Genomic DNA, 17358 nt, shown 5'->3' with positions numbered 1-17358 from the left:
TTTCTTTGCTGGGACTTTTCTGTACTTCACAACTCTTTACAACCTATGTGGTGTATTTGCTTATAGATGAAGGAAATGTTCTTAGTACTGTATGCATGATTGTGGTGCTGCGGTAGCGTTGTCATCTCACAGTAAGACGCTGACCGGTTCGAGACTCAACTAGAGCGTCTTCTGCGTGGAGACATGCGTGAATGGGGTGTACCTTTGTTGAAGGTTGTGCGTTAGGGCTGGCAACTCAGCACGTAAAAATCAACTGCCAATCATTAGCAGACTGGAGTTCTGCTGTGGCGACCCCTAACTGGGAAAAGCCGAAAGACACAACATGCATGGTTTTCTGGCATATTTATTATCTTTATAGTCTTCCTGTCTGGGTCAAGAAAAACTGAAGAAAATGTCTGTTGCAACTTTTATACCCCTGGCGCACTGACATCAGGGAAGAAGCAACAGCAACCGACGCTGGCCCAAGACTTTGGAACTCGGGCCCGACTGCTGGTCGCCTGCCAGCAGGATAACCCAAGTGTAATGACTGCAACAGTTAATACACTCTAACTTCTGCGTTTATGGTAGGTACACAACTGTACTTTGTTACATAAACAAGCGGGGGGGGGTGCACATTCCTACCCCCTCTGCAGACTAGCCATGGCATTGTGGAGCACGGCCTTGACCTACCAAGTACAACTACAAGCTCAAGTCCTGGCAGGAAATCAGAATGTTCTGGCAGACAAACTAAGCAGAAATCTCATGGACCATCACGAATGGAAACTGGAACCACGGATTTTCAACATGTTGACACGCAAATGGGGGAGTCTAGACACAGATCTTTTTGCCTCTCCCCAGAACTACCAGTTGGACAAATTTTGCACAAGAACTCATCACAAAAAGCCTGGAAAGTGGATGCTCTGACCTTCAGCTGGAAAAATCAGTCCATACCTTTTCCTTCTGCCTTTGTTCTCCAAAGTTCTACTAAAAGTCAAACAGGACAAACCGAAAATGATTGATTGCTACAGACTGGCCTCGCCAACACTCCATGGCACCTGCCTCAGACACCTTCCTTATTGTCTCAGCAGGAGAACGAAATTCTGCACCCTGAGCTCCAAACATTGAATCTTGCAGCTTGGCTAATCACTTAAATTCACCCTTAGCATCCCTCAGCAAACCTGTGATGGATGTCATTTTGGAGGCGAGAAGACCTAGTACTAGAAAATCTTATGCTGACAAATGGAAAAGATTGTGCCTGGAATCCGTCTCAAGGGATGAGCACAGCAGTGCCCAATTTACCCCAAATTTTGCAATACTTAACTGAGATGCTTCATAAGGGCCTGTCTTTTTCTTCCATAAAAATCCATGCCTCAGCCATTTCAGCTCATTGCAACACAGACCCCCCCCTTCTCTCATCCTCTTCTAAAGCAGTATCTCAGGGGCCAAAAACTTGAGACCACCCAGGAGAGCTCCAACCCCTGCCTGGGACCTTAACTTTGTATTGGTGAAACACTGCCTCCTTTCGAGCCAGCTGCAACTGCAGACTTAAAATTTCTTTCCTGGAAAACAGCCTTCCTTTCAGCAATCACTTCAGCTAGAAGGGTGTCTGAATTGCAGGCTGTCTTGGCAGTGGAGCCTTTCATTATCTTTCTTGCAGACAGGTGTCCCTCAGGACCAATCCCTCCTTCATGCCTAAGGTGGTATCCAGTGTGGCCCTTAATCAGTCCATTCATTTGCCAACCTTCTTTTCTAATCCACAGAACAAAGTGGAACGTATACTGCACTCCTTAGATGTGCACAGACAACTTAGAGTTTACATGGACAGGACTAAAACACTCAGGAAATCTGAGCAGCTGCTGGTCACATTTGCTGCAGGGGCAGAGGGGAAGGCCATTTCAAAGCAAACCGTTTTTAAATGGATAAGCCATTGCATTCATTTCTGCTATAAGCACCATGGAAACCTACCCCACAAGGGGATAAAACCATATTCAACCAGGGCTGCATCTACCTCTACAGTCTTAGAGGTGCCCCTACCAGGGACATTCTAGAAGCTGCTACCTGGAGTTCTGTACATACCTGCACCAAGCATTTACATTTGCCAGTTTTCTCTAAATCGAGAGCTGGCTTTGCCACTGCAGTCTTGCAGGGCCTTATAGCTGGTCCTAATGGTATTTTCCTCCTCACATCCTTAGCTTTGGGAATCTACCCAAATATGATGACTGGAACAGTGAAACATGAAGAACATAATACAGTTGTGTACACTTACCATAAATGTAGATGTTAGTGTATTCACTGTTGCAGTCCTAGATCGTGTTTCACTGTTGCATTCATTACATTTGAGTTTTCTGCTTGCAGTAGCCCTCAGTCCTGATAAACAAAGTCTTGGGTCCTACGTCAGTTGCTGTCTCCTTCCGTGATGTCAGGTCATCAGGGATATAAAACATGCAGCCAACGCCATTATAGGTTCATAGGTATGTACTAGGTATCTGCCCAGTGGTATTTATAAGCCTAGCCAGAGTGTCAGCTTTTGCCTCCCCATTGATTAATTAACTGAGCCTCTGTCAAGAAGAGCCAGTGAAGTGATCCCAGGGGTGTATTTTCTGTTACCCACCCACTCGTCAAGGTTTCTCTTGAGTTTTAGTGAGGGGCTGTGCCTAATGTTAGGAATTTTGTTGCAAAGCATGGGGAGTCTGTGACAGGAATCTATCCCTTCAGCATGATGTCCTTCAAGGATGCATCTGCAGTCCTTACAAATGGGTTGTCCTGTCGTCAGGCAGCCCTTCGGTCGGCCGGATTCCAAAGTCTGGGTCTGGCCTCGGCTGGTGTCGCACTTCACCCAACGTCATCTCTGCTGGTCTTCGGGTATAAAGGCATCAGCCGACGCCATTTTCCTCAGTCTTTCTTGCCGCGTGGCCAAGCAGAAGCTGTTCGCAAGCGCCGGTCGGTCAGATCCAGAGATTACTACTACCGAATACTACTAAGACTTCTAAAAGCTAAGTACCCCGCTGGGGACTCTTTCTGCCTCAGCCGATGTCAGAAAAAGTGAATAACTGTTTAACTTGTGGGAAACAAATACCTCATAAAGATTTCCACTCTTACTGCTTACCTTGTTTAGGCCCAGACCACGACGTAGCAGCCTGTTTAGCCTGTGCTTCCTTCAACCGACTTAACGCTTAGGCGCCGGTCGGAGTTTGCTAAACAGTTTTTCGCTCAGATTTTGCGTACATTATGCCGCCGGATCCTCCGACTTCTCAAATTGTTAAGAAACGCAAAGAAAAAGACCGACACTCGTGGTCCGCGGTTTCGGCTGAAACCGCGGTTAAGCAAACCGTGAGTGTCTTGGTTTCGGCCGAAACCGAGCAAACGGGTCAATCTACAGCCGAATCCATGACTACTACCGAGGCCCCTGCTACCCTAGTTGAATCGGCCTCTGAAATTTTGCCTACTAATGTGGTTTCTCTAGAATTATCGGACACCATCCCTTTGGATGTCTCTACCCCAGCACGTGGTGTGGCTAGGCCTCCTGCAGCCATGTCTATAAAGGCCTTTGCCAGGGCTAAAGCAGCCAAAACTGCTAAGTCTGTGCCTGTTAAGCCCCCCTCTCACAGGCCCAGTTCCAGTTCCCAAATGCTTACTCTGGCAGAGGATCTCATCTCTTTAATAAGGGGATCCCAATCTCACCCAGACAGGGCCTCTCATCCTCCAGAAAAGAGACCTAGAGCAGAGCCCCCTGAGCCAGTGTCCTCAGATGACTCTTCTGATGTTTCAGACAATACAGACCATCCAGAGGCTCCCTTTTCTACTTATGAAGATTCCGATGCTGAAGAATCTATACCTTCTGCCTCTCCACCAGAGGAATTTTCCTTTGGGGAAACCTTACATGCCATGAGAGAGCAATTCCAATGGCAGGGACAAGATTTCTCAGATTCAAGAAAAAGGCTTAGGACCTTTCTACACTTACCGCAACATAGGCCCTTAGCTATACTTCCAGTTCTTCCTGTTGTGGATGATGCATTTAATGATGCTTGCACTGCTCCTGATACTTCACCTCCAGCCCCTGCCAAGCCCAATAGGCTTTACAGGGTACCGGACACTCATCACCACTTATACAAGGCTCCTCTTGCAGATCCTGAGACTATCTCCCAGGGGCCTAAGGCAGTAGCTTCGACCTCAGCGAAAAACCCTCTCCCTTCTGAAAGGGAATCCAGGTCCTTAGAGAGATGGGGTAAAAAAGTATACACCTCTGCCACTCTCACAGCTAGAGCATTGAATTGTCAGTTTCACATGATCCAATACCAAAGAGTTTATGCTTGATCAGTTAACTAAGAAACTGTCCTCTGATGATTCCTTAGATAAGAAATATGTTTTAGAAATGGTGAATAACATTCAGCAGGTTAGTAACCATTCTTTAAAATGTGGCTATGATGCACTGGAGGCTTCATTTAGATCAGCCATGACTGGCACAGTTATAAGAAGGCATGCATGGTTGAAAGAACAGGTCCTGCCGGATCATGTTAAAGCAAAGCTTTTAGAAGCTCCTATGGATAAGGTCTGTCTATTTGGTTCTCCTGCCCAACAAGTAATGAAGAAAATGGAAGAGAAGGCAAAATCTGTACAAACAGTTAAAGATTTCTTACAGGTTCAGCCCCCAAGGTTTAGCAGGAACTGGCCTTCCAAAAATTGGTCCTTTCCAGACTCCTCTAAATCTCAGAGAGGCAGGAATAGACGTTCCAGAAGCAGAAATCAATCCAGAGGAGGTGCCTACAGGGGACGCCAGTGGCAAGGCAATAACCAACGAGGCACAGATACAACCACTACCACTGCAACAGGACAATCACAGTGACTTGGCTCTGACGCCGCCTACCAGGGAACAAATAGCAGCACCCTTAGGCGGAAAGTTAGCCTTATTTTCAAAAAATTGGCACTATATCACAAGAGACAAATGGATTTTGCAAACTATAGACCAAGGATACAGGTTTCATTTCCACACCTTACCAGTAAAAAGAGGAATGCCAAACCTACCACCAAATCAAAAGACAGAAGCTCTAAAACAAATAGCTCAATTAACAAAGATGAGAGCTGTGGAAAGGGTTCCACCTACAGAGCAGGGCAAGGGATTTTACTCAAGACTCTTCCTAGTACCAAGAAAAGAGAAAAGTTGGAGACCTATTCTTGACCTGTCCGCTTTAAACACATTCATCATTGTTCCAAAATTCAAAATGCTGACCCTACAGCAACTTCTTCCCATGCTGGGCAAGGAGTGTTGGCTGGTAACTCTAGATTTCAAGGAGGCATACCTGCAAGTCCCCATACGACCAAATTGCAGAAGATACCTCAGATTTCTTGCAGGATCAGAGCATTATCAATTCTCAGCATTGCCCTTTGGCTTATCTACTGTGCCCAGAGTGTTCACGAAATGCCTGGCATCAGTTATCGCTCATTGCAGGCTACAGGGAATCCAAATTTATCCATACCTGGACGACTGCCTGATACAAGCGGACAACAAAAGCAAGCTGACACAAGACTTACAAAGAGTCATTTGCTTACTACAAGCCTTGGGATACACAGTCAATTTAAAAAAGTCAAGACTGATACCATCCCAAACAAGAACATTCTTGGGTGCAGAATTGGACACAGTAAAAAAGATGGCATTCCTAACTGCAGAAAAACAAGAACAACTTCCTCTTTACTTCTTGGCATTAACAAAGCAGAACAAACTAACAGCAAGGAAAGTACTGCAGGCCTTGGGCTTCATGGCATCCTGCATAATCCTGGTCCCCCATGCCAGACTGCATATGAGAAAGCTACAGTGGTACCTAAAGAATTTATGGTCTCAGCACAGGCACAGCTTAGAAACCGAAATACCACTAATCCCATGCCTGAAACAAGAATTCCTGTGGTGGGCTCAGGCATGCCAGTCAAACCAAGGTTTGTCCTTCCACAACATTCAAGCAAGCCAAACCATCACAACGGATGCCTCAGACCTAGGTTGGGGGGCCCACATGCTGGACAAGTGCATTCAAGGCTTATGGACTCCAGATCAGCTGCACCTGCACATAAATCAAAAAGAAATGCTGGCAGTAAAACTAGCAATCCAGAATTTCAGACCATTCCTCAAAGAAGGCCAATTGATGATAAGGACAGACAACACCACAGTTATGTGGTACATCAACAAACAGGAAGGCACTCATTCATACCCCCTATGTCGAATGGCTCTGGACCTATGGAATATGGCTCTGAGCTACAACATTCAGTTACAGGCAATATTTGTACCGGGAAAAGAAAACATCCTAGCAGACATGTTAAGCAGAACTACCTCGGATGCTCACGAATGGATGCTACACCCGGACATCTTCAAGGCCATCACAAAGAAATGGGGAATGCCACAAATAGATCTATTCGCATCCCCACTCAATCACCAGCTCAAGAAATTCTGCACAAGGACATACCACCCACTTGCTTGGAAGGTGGACTCTCTATCCTTCAGTTGGAAAGGCCTGACAGCATATGCATTTCCACCTCTTCCTTTGATGCACAAGGTACTACTGAAAATCAAAGAGGAACGTCCAAGGATAATTCTGATAGCTCCAAATTGGCCAAGACAACATTGGTATCCATTGCTGAGGAGCATGTCTCGGGGCCGAACGTGGACACTACCCCTGATTCCTTTGATGTTAACTCAGAGTGACTACAACATCCTGCATCCAAACCTGAAAACTCTGCAACTGACTGCCTGGAACATTACATAAGAGCAACTAACCCAGATTTATCCCAAAGGGTTAAAGACATTATCCTTGAGGCCCGCAGACCTTCAACAAGAAGGAACTATGCAGGAAAATGGAAAAGGTTTGTCATTTGGAGTACTGAAAGAGGGAAAGATGTGTCAAAGATAGATATTGCCAACATCCTGGAGTATTTGGCAGAGCTTCTCCATACAGGCCTGTCCTATTCCTCCATCAAGATACATGCATCCTCTATTTCTGCAGAATACAGCTTCGATCCCCCTGTCTTCTCACATCCTCTACTCAGGCAGTTCCTCAGAGGAATCAAGAATGTAAAACCTCCTAGGAAACCACCATTACCAGCATGGGACTTGAACTTTGTGCTAGAAAAATTGACACTCCTCCATTCAACCAGCAGCAACAGCAGATCTTCAACACCTATCCTGGAAAACTGCTTTCCTACTGGCAATTACTTCAGCAAGAAGGGTTTCGAACTACAGGCCTTAATGGCAGTACAACCCTTCCTAATCTTCCATCAAGATAGAGTGTCCATGAGAACTAATCCTACATTTATGCCTAAGGTGGTATCCAGAGTGTCTCTAAACCAGGCAATCCACCTACCTACCTTCTTCCCCAATCCACAGAACAGGGGGGAAAGACTGCTGCATACCTTGGATGTACATAGACAGTTGCGCTACTACCTGGACAGAACCAAGGGCAATAGAAAAACTGACAGCTTCTAGTAGCTTATGCAACAGGAAGGGAAGGAAAAGCAATTTCCAAACAGACAATCTCCAAGTGGATAGGAAATTGCATAAGATTCTGTTACTCCTACCATGGAAAGCAAATTCCACAGAACATAAGGCCTCATTCTACAAGGGCTACAGCCACTACCACAGCTTTCTTACGAGGAGTGTCTACCAAGGACATTATTGAGTCTGCTACTTGGACCTCCGTGCATACATTTGCCAAGCATTATAACTTACCTCTATACTCTAGATCCCGAGCAGGGTTTGCCACTGCTGTTTTGCAAGGGATCCTAACTACACCATAATTCTTCTTCCTCCTTCCCTAGTTTGGCTATGGTATTCTACCCATTTGTAAGGACTGCAGATGCATCCTTGAAGGACATAGTACAGTTTTGTACCTACCATAAATGTAGATGTCCGAACAGGATAGCATCTGCAGTCAGGATTACCCTCCCTCCTTCCCCTCTGTGGTACTCCTAGGATATTTACCCACCTAATAGCTAGCTGGGGGGGGATCTCTTATGGTGTATTTGTTTGTATATATGTACATACATGCTTATTTTTTGTGTTTGCCTTCTACTTTTTTGGAAACATTGGCATTTATCCAAAAATTTAGCTTTCCAAGAGGGCAACTGGCATCTGGGGCAAGAAACACTGAGGAAAATGGCGTCGGCTGATGCCTTTATACCCGAAGACCAGCAGAGATGACGTCGGGTGAAGTGTGACACCAGCCGAGGCCAGACCCAGACTTTGGAATCCGGACGACCGAAGGGCTGCCTGACGACAGGACAACCCATTTGTAAGGACTGCAGATGCTATCCTGTTCGGACATCTACATTTATGGTAGGTACAAAACTGTACTTTCTATTTATTGTTGTGGCGAGGTTTGGCTCACAGTGACTTGGATTTCTTTAGGTGGAGCATGTCCATCAATTCTGAGTTGGACATGGCTTTGTAAGTCAGGCAGAGATCACCTCTGAGTAAGCGCTATGCCACTGAGTACAGACGGAGTTTTTCCAGTTGGGCTGCATAGAACAAACGTTAGGCCAGTAATCCTTTTGGTGAGGTACTTTTGTAGTTTTTCCAGCTGTTGGAAGTGTCTTGTGGGGTACATCCCAAATGGGGCATTGTACTCTGATGGGTCTGATGAGTGACGAGTAGAGGGGCACTATAACCTCTTTATTTCTAGATACGAACCCTTTAGTAATTAGATGGGCTACATAGAAGGATTTCCTAACTACTTTGGCAATATGATAGCCAAAGGAGAGATTACTATCTATCTTGGTCCACAGATATCTTATTACCTTATGTATTAAGGGGGCTGCCACCTATGTGGTAATTAATGGGTATTTTGTTTTTCCCAAACGGCATTTTTTTGCATGCTTGAGACCATGACTGACACCAGGTGTCTGTCTCAGTAAGGCCCTTTTGGAGAATGTGTGTGTCAGCCGGAGAGTCAGTTATGGCTCCCATTTTGCAGTTATCTGTGAACTTGGTTAGCCATAGTCCTCCTGTGTTTGCCTGTACTTCTGAGAAGTGTATGCCAAACATCAGTCTTTCATGCTGTGTGGTGCCCACAGCAGAAGCAGTTAGCAAGTGCCGGTCAGCCGACTCCTGAAATTTTCGTTTTCGAGTTTCAGAACCGAACTCTTCAACTAACGCTAAGTACCCTGTTGGGGAAACTTTTTTTTGCTCCTTACCGATGTCCGTAAAAGTTCATAGTTGCATTTCTTCTGGAAAGCAAATACCTCACAAAGATTTTAATTTGTACTGTATTCCGTGCCTAGACCCTGACCACGACGTACCTTGCTGTCTGTTTTGTGCCTTAATTAATCAACGCACTATCGGTCGTCTGTATATTTTCGCCTCTAAATATTTTGGTTCTCTGTTCAGTTATCCAGAAATGTCGTCTGTTAGCCATCCGACTAGTGGTTTTCCGAAAAAATGCAAAGATAAAAGACAGAGACAGGCCACCTAGGTCCAAAGCTGCCGAAGACACTTCTCCTAAGCCAGTCGCCATTTCGCCGGTACGCAGTGAAGTGCTTTTGCAGCCACTGATACCTGCTACTTCTGATTCGCAGGCCTCTACTGAGACCCAATCTGAGTCCGGTATGCCACGAGATGCTTCAACTGTGGAACCTGCGGATGTCTCTACCTTGGATGGTTCTGGAGCCACTGTGGAGGCACTGGCTTCTGAGGGTGTATTCAGGCCTATGGACTTGCATATTAAACTGCCACCTCCTTCTTTGCTTAGACCTAAATCTTGAACCATGCCTAAAAAAACAATGCCCAGGCCACATGCTCAGGCATCTTTGCCTAAAAAAAAAATGATAAGAATGGCTGAAGATCTAATAACTCTTATCAGGGGTAGCCAACCTCACCCCCTTTCTAAGAGGCCTAGGACTGAAGATGATTATGAATCTTCTGACCAGGATTCTGTTTTTTCTGATTCTTCTTATGATCTGGATTTGCCCTTATTTAGTTATGAAGATTCTGATGCAGAGGACTCCACTCCCTCTGCTTCCCCTCCTGAGGATTTTTCTTTTGGGGAAACTTTACATACTCTAAGAGAGCATTTCCACTGGGAAAGCCAGGATTTTTTGATTAAAAAAAGAGGCTTAGTGATTTCCTTCTACCTCAGCATAGGCCTTTATCTATTCCTGAAACCAAATAAAAAGTTTGCAGGAGAACCAAATGAACAATGAATGTGAATTTGTTCTGGACATGTTTAGAGAGAGGATATCCAAATAATTTGATGCAAGATTTGGTTGAGGTGGTTGTTGAAGGAAGAAAGGGGGGATTTGCCCCCATCTTGGGACAGGATACCCCTGTTACACCCGAAACAGAGGTCAAAAACACCAGTCCCAATAACTGGGAACAGGCTTACATTTTAGATTATACAGGTGATTCATGTGTTATCAAAGAAGTTGTTAGTAGAGAATGGGACAGATTTGCACAAATTTCAGATTTGGGACAGATTAACAACCAGCCTTTAAAATTTATTTATAGAAAAGACTTGAATTTTAAACAATTATTTGAGTTTGGTGGACGTCAAAGTACAGGGGGTAAATCGGGTAGGTTAGTAACCACTGCAACTCATATGTAGGGAAGACTGAGAGGAAGTTGAAGTTCAGAATTTATGAACACTTTTATGAAATCAAGAAACAGAATGGGAATAATGCTCTGTTTCGCCATACTTTGGTATGTGTACAAGCTTCCTTCAGTTTTTGTCTTGGAGACAGTGCCCAAAGAAATAAGGGGCGGTATGTGGGAAGCCAAGTTGGAATACAGGGAGCTGTTTTGGCAGATCATTCTGGATTCCACAAAACCTCCTGGTTTAAATGTTCTGTCCATTATTCCAGTGCTTAAGTTAAGAGCAGCTAAGCTTTAATTTGTGAAGAATTCCACTAGATGGCAGTATTTATTGTAATTCATTCAGCACAATGAGATTTGCTTTTATCATTGTAAAGTGAATTTTATTGAATTATATATAATTTTTATAAATATAATATGTTTTATTTAATCAAATGTTATATTTATGTTTTTATTTTGTACTTATTTAATTACTGAGGTGAATACGGAATTTATGGTTTTTATTTGTGAAATCTTTTACACAAACTGTTTTTACCAAAGTAATTTTTCAATTATATTTTATTGGATAATTAATTTATTAATTATTTCAGAAGGAAAAGCTATAAAATGGTTGTTTTAGCCTCATTTTGGGTTTGTTTCTGATGAAGTTGGAAAACAGATCTGTATCTGGATCAGGTAGGTTAGGAACTTTGAAATGTGGATTTTGTTCCCAATGCCAACATATAGCCAATAATTTTAGTATATATATATATATATATATATATATATATATATATATATATATATATATATATATATACCTTCCAGAAATAGGCAAGTTACCAGCACCAGTTAGGTTAATGAATTATATATAATGGTTGGTTGGTGGTGTGGTTTCATAATAAAGTACGTGTACGACAAGGTCTTGGCGCCCTTATTTGGTTCTCCTGCGAACTTTTTATTTGGCTTCAGTTCTCATTAAGTTCGCTTTCATCTCTTGGATTGTTTGGCTTTAGCTATTCCTGCTGTACTAGACATTGTTGCTGATGCTTTTTCGGAATGTGGTTTGGCCCCTGATTCCTTTCCTCCTGCTCCCAGAAAACCTGACAGATACTACAGGGTCCCTGAGTCCCACAAGTTCCTTTTTAAAAATGCTATTGCAGATCCAGATACTTTTTCACAGTGACCCAAGGGCATTAAGGCTTCTACTGCTAAACATCCTACCCCTTCTGATAGAGACTCCAGGGCGCTGGATAGATGGGGGCAAGAAGGTTTACACTTCTGCAACCTTGGCCATTAGGGTTTTAAACTGCCAGTTTCATATGTTAAAATATCAGCAAGATGTTATTGGACTGCTTAAACTGAAAATGATGTTCATTCCTGACTGGAAAATAAAGAATTACATGATTTAATGCATTCTGCTGAACAAGTTGGAAAGCATACTTTGCAATGTGGTTTTTGATTCATTAGAGGCCTCTTGCAGGGCTGCTGTTACTGGGTTTGTGCTCAGAAGGCATGCTTGGCTTAAGGAGCAATCTTTGCCTGATCATGTTAAAGCTAAATTGTTGAACGCCCCCTTAAATCAGGACAGCCTGTTTGGCAACAAGGCTGAGGAAATTCTTAAAAAGATGGAAATAAAGCTAAATCTTTGCAAACAGTTAAAGATATTTACAAGTTCAACCTCGTAGATTTAGTAGGCACTGACCATCTAAGAATTGGTCCTTTCCAGCCTCTTCCAAGTCTTCTCAAGCCACACCCAGACACAGCAAAAAGAACCCAGGTTTCAGTACCAGGGGACACACCAGAACTAAGCAGTGGGGGTCTCCACTTACAAATCTGGGAATAAGACCCCTCCCCCCCCATGGTAAGCTGTCTCAGTGACTTCCTTTTAAAATTTCCAAGCACTTCTCAACTGACTGCCCCTTTGGGGGGAAAGATTGCTCTTCATGCAAAGAATTGGGAACTCATTACCCAGGAAAAATGGGTTTTAAATAGTGTCCCAGGAATACAGATTTCATTTCCACACATTGCCAACACCAAGCGGGTGGCTGGACCTACCCCAAAATCACTGGGCAGAGGCCCAAAAACAAGTACCATGGAGGCTATTCAACTGGTACCAGAAAAGGAAAACTGACAAGGTTTCTACTTGAGACTTTTCTGGGTAACCAGAAAAGACAATTCATGGCGTCCAATCCTGGACCTGTGTACTCTAAACACCTTTTTGGAGATTCTAAAATTCAAGATGCTGACTCTTCAGTTACTTCCTATGCTAGGCAAAGATGCCTGGTTGGCAACACTAGATTTCAAAGAAGCATACCTGCACATCCCAGTCAGGTAATCTTGCAGAAGATACCTATGCTTCAAAGCAGGCTACAAGCGCTATTAGTTCTCTGCACTGCCCTTTGGCTTATCTACTGCTCCTAAGGTGTTCACAAGTGCCTAGCTCCAGTTATTGCATTTTGCAGACAAATAAATATTCAAATATACCCATACCTGGACGATTGTCTAATTTAGGCAGAAAGCCAGGACATGCTTTTGAATCATCCGGCCTTTGTACAAAGGGTTCTAACTTGTCTGGGGTACACCATAAACGAAAAGAAGTCGCACCTGGTTACCCTGTCGACAAATTATATTCTTGGGAGCAAGCTTGAATACAACTTCCCCAGATGGCTTACCTCACGCCAGAGTAACATATTCGACAACCTACTTCAAGTGGCCAGAAAAACCCTGCTATCTGCAAGACAAATACTGCAAGCCTTGGGGTTCATGGCCTCTTGCATTCTTCTAATTCCATATGCAAGACTGCATATGAGGAAACTACAGTGGTATCTAAAAAGCCTATGGTGTCAACATTCTCAGGATCTAGAAGCAATGATTCCTGTCATATCTTGCCTACGCCTAGAGTTCCTTTGGTGGGCAGAGGCCTGCCACCAAAACAAGGGACTACCTTTCACACCACCCCCTGCCGCCCAAACCCTAACAGACGCATCAGACTATGCATGGGGGGTTCACCTGGCAGGGAAGTGCATTCAGGGCAAATGGAACCCAAGTCAAATGCACCTGCATAGCAATCAAAAAGAAATGTTAGCTTTGCAGAATGCTCTGACAGCCTTTAAGGACCACATTCTTCCAGGACAACTAATGGTAAAGACTAACAACACCATTGTTATGTGGTACATAAACAAGCAGGGGGGGTACACATTCTTACCCCTTCTGCTGACTAGCCTTGGCATTGTGGAACGTAGCCTTGAGCTACCATGTGCACCTACAAGCTCAATTCCTGCCAGGAAAATGGAATACACTGGCAGACTGACCAAGTGGACACCTCATGGACCCACACGAGTGGAAACTGGAACAGAGGATTTTCAACATGTTGACAAGCCAATGGGGGAGCCCAGATATAGTCCTGTTTGCCTCTCCCCAAAACTACCAATTGGACAAATTTTGCACAAGGACTTTCCACAAACAAGCCTGGAAAGTGAATGCTCTGTCCTTCAGCTGGAAAAACCTATCAGTCTATGCCTTCCCCCCTCTGCCTCTGCTCTCCAAAGTACTACTAAAAATCAAACGGGACAAATCAAGGTTGTTTTTGATTGCTCCAGACTGGCCGCGCCAACACTGGTGTATCCCCTCCTGCGCAGTATGTCACGGTTATCCCCATGGCACTTGCCTCAGACTCACTTCCCTGTTGTCCCAGCAGGAGAACCAGATTGTGCACCCTCAGCTTCTAACACTGAACCTTGCAGCCTGGCTAATTACATAATCTCTCCTTTACCATCCCTCAGTAAACTGTGATGGATATCATTTTAGAGGCAAGGAGGCCTAGTACTACAAAATCTTATGCTGAAAAATGGAAAATATTCTGTGCCTAGAACCAGTCTCGAGGGATGAGCACAGCAGCGCCCAATTTACCTCATTTTAAGTACTTAACTGAGATGCTTCACCAGGGCCTGTCTTTTTCCTCCATTAAAATCCTCACCTCAGCCATTTCAGCTCATTATAACACAGAACCTCCCCTCTTCTCTCATCCACTGCTCAAGCAGTTCATCAGAGGGGCCAAAAATGTGAGACCACCCAGGAGAGCTCCAACACCACCTTGGGACCTTAACTTTGTTTTGGATAAACTCACTCTACCTCCTTTCGTGCCAGGTGCTACTGCAGACATAAAATTTCTTTCTTGGAAGATGGCTTTCCTTTTAGCAATCACTTCAGCTAGAAGGCTATCTGAATAGCCTTTCATCATCTTTCATGTAGACAGGGTATCCGTCAGAACCAATCCATCCTTCATGCCCAAGGTGGTATCCAGTGTGGCTGTAATCAGTCCATTCATTTGCCAACCTTCTTTCCCAATCCACAGAACAAAGGAGAACTGATACTGCATTTCTTAGATGTACACAGACATGTTAGATTCTACTTGCACAGGACTAAACCTCAAAGGAAATCTGAACAACTGCTGGTGCCATTTGCTGCGTGGGCAGAGTGGAAGGCTATTTCAAAGCAAACCATTTCTAAATGGATAGGCCTTTGTAGTAATTTCTGCTATAAGCACCATAGAAAACCTTTCCCCCAGGGGATCAGACCTCTCTCCACCAGGGCTGCATCTACCTCTACAGCCTTTCTCAGAGGCGTCCCTACCAGGGATATCTTCGAAGCTGCTACCTGGAGTTCTGTACATACTTTCCCCAAGCATTACCATTTGCCAATTTTCTCTAAATCCAGAGCTGGATTTGCCACTGCAGTCTTGCAGGGCCTTATAGCTGGTCCTAATGCTATCTAAATTCCTCCTCCCAACCATAGCTTTGGGAATCTACCCAAATGTAATGACTGCAGCAGTGAAACATGAAGAACATAGTGCAGTTGTGTACACTTACCATAAATGTAGATGTTAGTGTATTTTCTGTTGCAGTCTTGGTTACCCTCCTTCCAGCCCCCTAACTTCTTTTTGGCTGTACCTCCACTTTCCTTTACTATGCTTAAAAGCCTTTTTGGTGTATTTGCTTTATTGTTGGAGGTATATCATTGTACTTTTATATTTAATTGCTTCCCATTAGGGGGGCACCTGACATCTGGGGCAAGAATAACTGATGTAATGGCGTCGTCTGCATGTTTTGTACCCCTGACATCATAGAAGGGACAGCAACCGACGCAGGACCCAAGACTTTGTTAATCAGGTCAACTGAGGGCTACCTGCAAGCAGATTACCCAAATGTAATGACTGCAACAGTGAAAACACTCTAACATCTACATTTATGGTAAGTGTACACAGCTCTACTTTTTTAAGCTAGTTTGTAGTGTTGAAGTGAAGGAGGACAGTGTTTGTGCTGTGGTGGGGTCTGAAACCATGCTGTTTTTCCGAGAGCAGAATATTTGAATTCAGGTGATCTAGAAGCTGTGCATGAATACATTTTCCAAGTATTTTTGATAGGGGAGAAAGGATTGCAATGGACCTGTAGTTATTAAACTCTATGTAAAGATACAATAATTGAGTTTTTCCAGACGGAAGGAACATTTTTCGGATATAGATCTGTTTATCATTATAGAGACTGTTGCATCTGCAGACTTTAAGTAGTCTGAGTGGAGCTGGTCAGCAGCTAGGGTGGTTGGTTATATTAGGTGAAACTCTTGATGGTGTTGAAGAAAACTGCACTTGATATTTGCACTGTAAATTGCACATCTTGAGAGATTCCGTGTTTATATTGATTATACAATTAAGCATATGTTTTTATATTTTTCTAAATTTGTCAACGCACATTCACTCAGAGCAATTTATTTTGCTGTCCTGTGAAAGATTGGTTTATAAAAGTGTTAATATATGTTTAGGTTGTATAGTTTCCATGATATGGCAGTTTGTAAAAGTTTAATTCTGGGTTTGTGTATATTTTGTAATTTAGCATTTATAAAAAGACGTATGTATGCATGCATGGACTGTTTTCAATATAAATATTTGCAGATAGCATTACTGTTAAGTTTTAATCGCTTTTATTGTTTAAAAATTACATTTTTTTATTTTGTATTTTTAAGTTGCTTTTTCAGAAACTGCTCTGGAATGGAAGGGTTTGTGTACGCTGCCAGAGGTGTGACTTTCCACAAGACATAGGTGTAGAGAGAAGATTTCCATTAGTATAATAATGAAATTGTCAAGTTTAAGCAGATCAAATATTTTGAGTTATCCTTTTGGTGGTGTTTGGCAGAATCTTAGAGATAAATGAGGTATAAAGAACAGAGCTGATAATGTCTTTATATTAACTGAACTTGATGTTTCATGTTTTGCAGCCTTTGAAGTAAATTTTATGGATGATGTAGGACAGACGTTGCTAAATTGGGCATCAGCATTTGGAACCCAGGAAATGGTAATTTAAGTAATACTTACCTGTAAATGTGAACTGTATTCAACACTGATGTTACTACTAACATCACATCTTTATTTCTGCTGCTGCTGTTGTAGGTAGAGTTCCTTTGTGAAAGGGGAGCTGATGTTAACAGAGGTCAGCGGTCATCATCTTTGCACTACGCAGCGTGTTTTGGCAGACCCCAGGTAGCAAAGGTAAGATTGGTAAAATTTTGTGTTCTATGCCTAGCTTTGCTTGGAGAGCAACTGGCTTGCATTTTACAGAAAAAAGACCGTGTAATATGTATTTATTTCTTTCAGTTTGGATTAAAGCATTCAAGATTTTTTTTAAAATCGTGTCAAGTACTTAAATATTGCTAACAGAAACAGTCACAAAAAGGTACCAGTTGGAGGTGCCGAAATAACCACGAAGCAAATGTGTAGCAGCCACAAACTGTTTTAATGCATAAACTCCAACAAAACTCCACAGCGTTTTCATCCATTGACT

The 17358-nt window shown here is 43.3% G+C and overlaps 2 protein-coding genes across 6 annotated transcripts in view; both read left to right on the top strand.

Annotated features, from left to right (window-relative positions):
• The window catches only part of LOC122803757 (E3 ubiquitin-protein ligase HECTD1-like), a 65895-nt gene extending 49088 nt beyond the window's left edge, over nt 1-16807 (top strand). Inside the window, exon 5 of the mRNA XM_044073447.1 lies at nt 16796-16807. Within this exon, the coding sequence (XP_043929382.1) occupies nt 16796-16807 (12 nt within the window). The remainder of the gene's footprint in view (nt 1-16795) is intronic.
• Nucleotides 16790-17358, top strand: part of HECTD1 (HECT domain E3 ubiquitin protein ligase 1) — a 4301832-nt gene continuing 4301263 nt past the window's right edge. For all 5 annotated transcript variants that reach the window (XM_044073821.1, XM_044073824.1, XM_044073822.1 and 2 more), the window contains exons 1-2: nt 16790-16872; nt 16968-17066. In XM_044073821.1, the coding sequence (XP_043929756.1) occupies nt 16813-16872; nt 16968-17066 (159 nt within the window). In that variant the 5' untranslated portion in view covers nt 16790-16812. The remainder of the gene's footprint in view (nt 16873-16967; nt 17067-17358) is intronic.

This window comes from Protopterus annectens, chromosome 6.part0 (genome assembly GCF_019279795.1).
Source record: "Protopterus annectens isolate FY-2018-M chromosome 6.part0, PAN1.0, whole genome shotgun sequence".
NCBI classification, from domain to species: domain Eukaryota; kingdom Metazoa; phylum Chordata; order Ceratodontiformes; family Protopteridae; genus Protopterus; species Protopterus annectens.
Note: the sequence above shows the minus strand (reverse complement) of the source record. Positions and strands in the feature narration are given on the sequence as shown.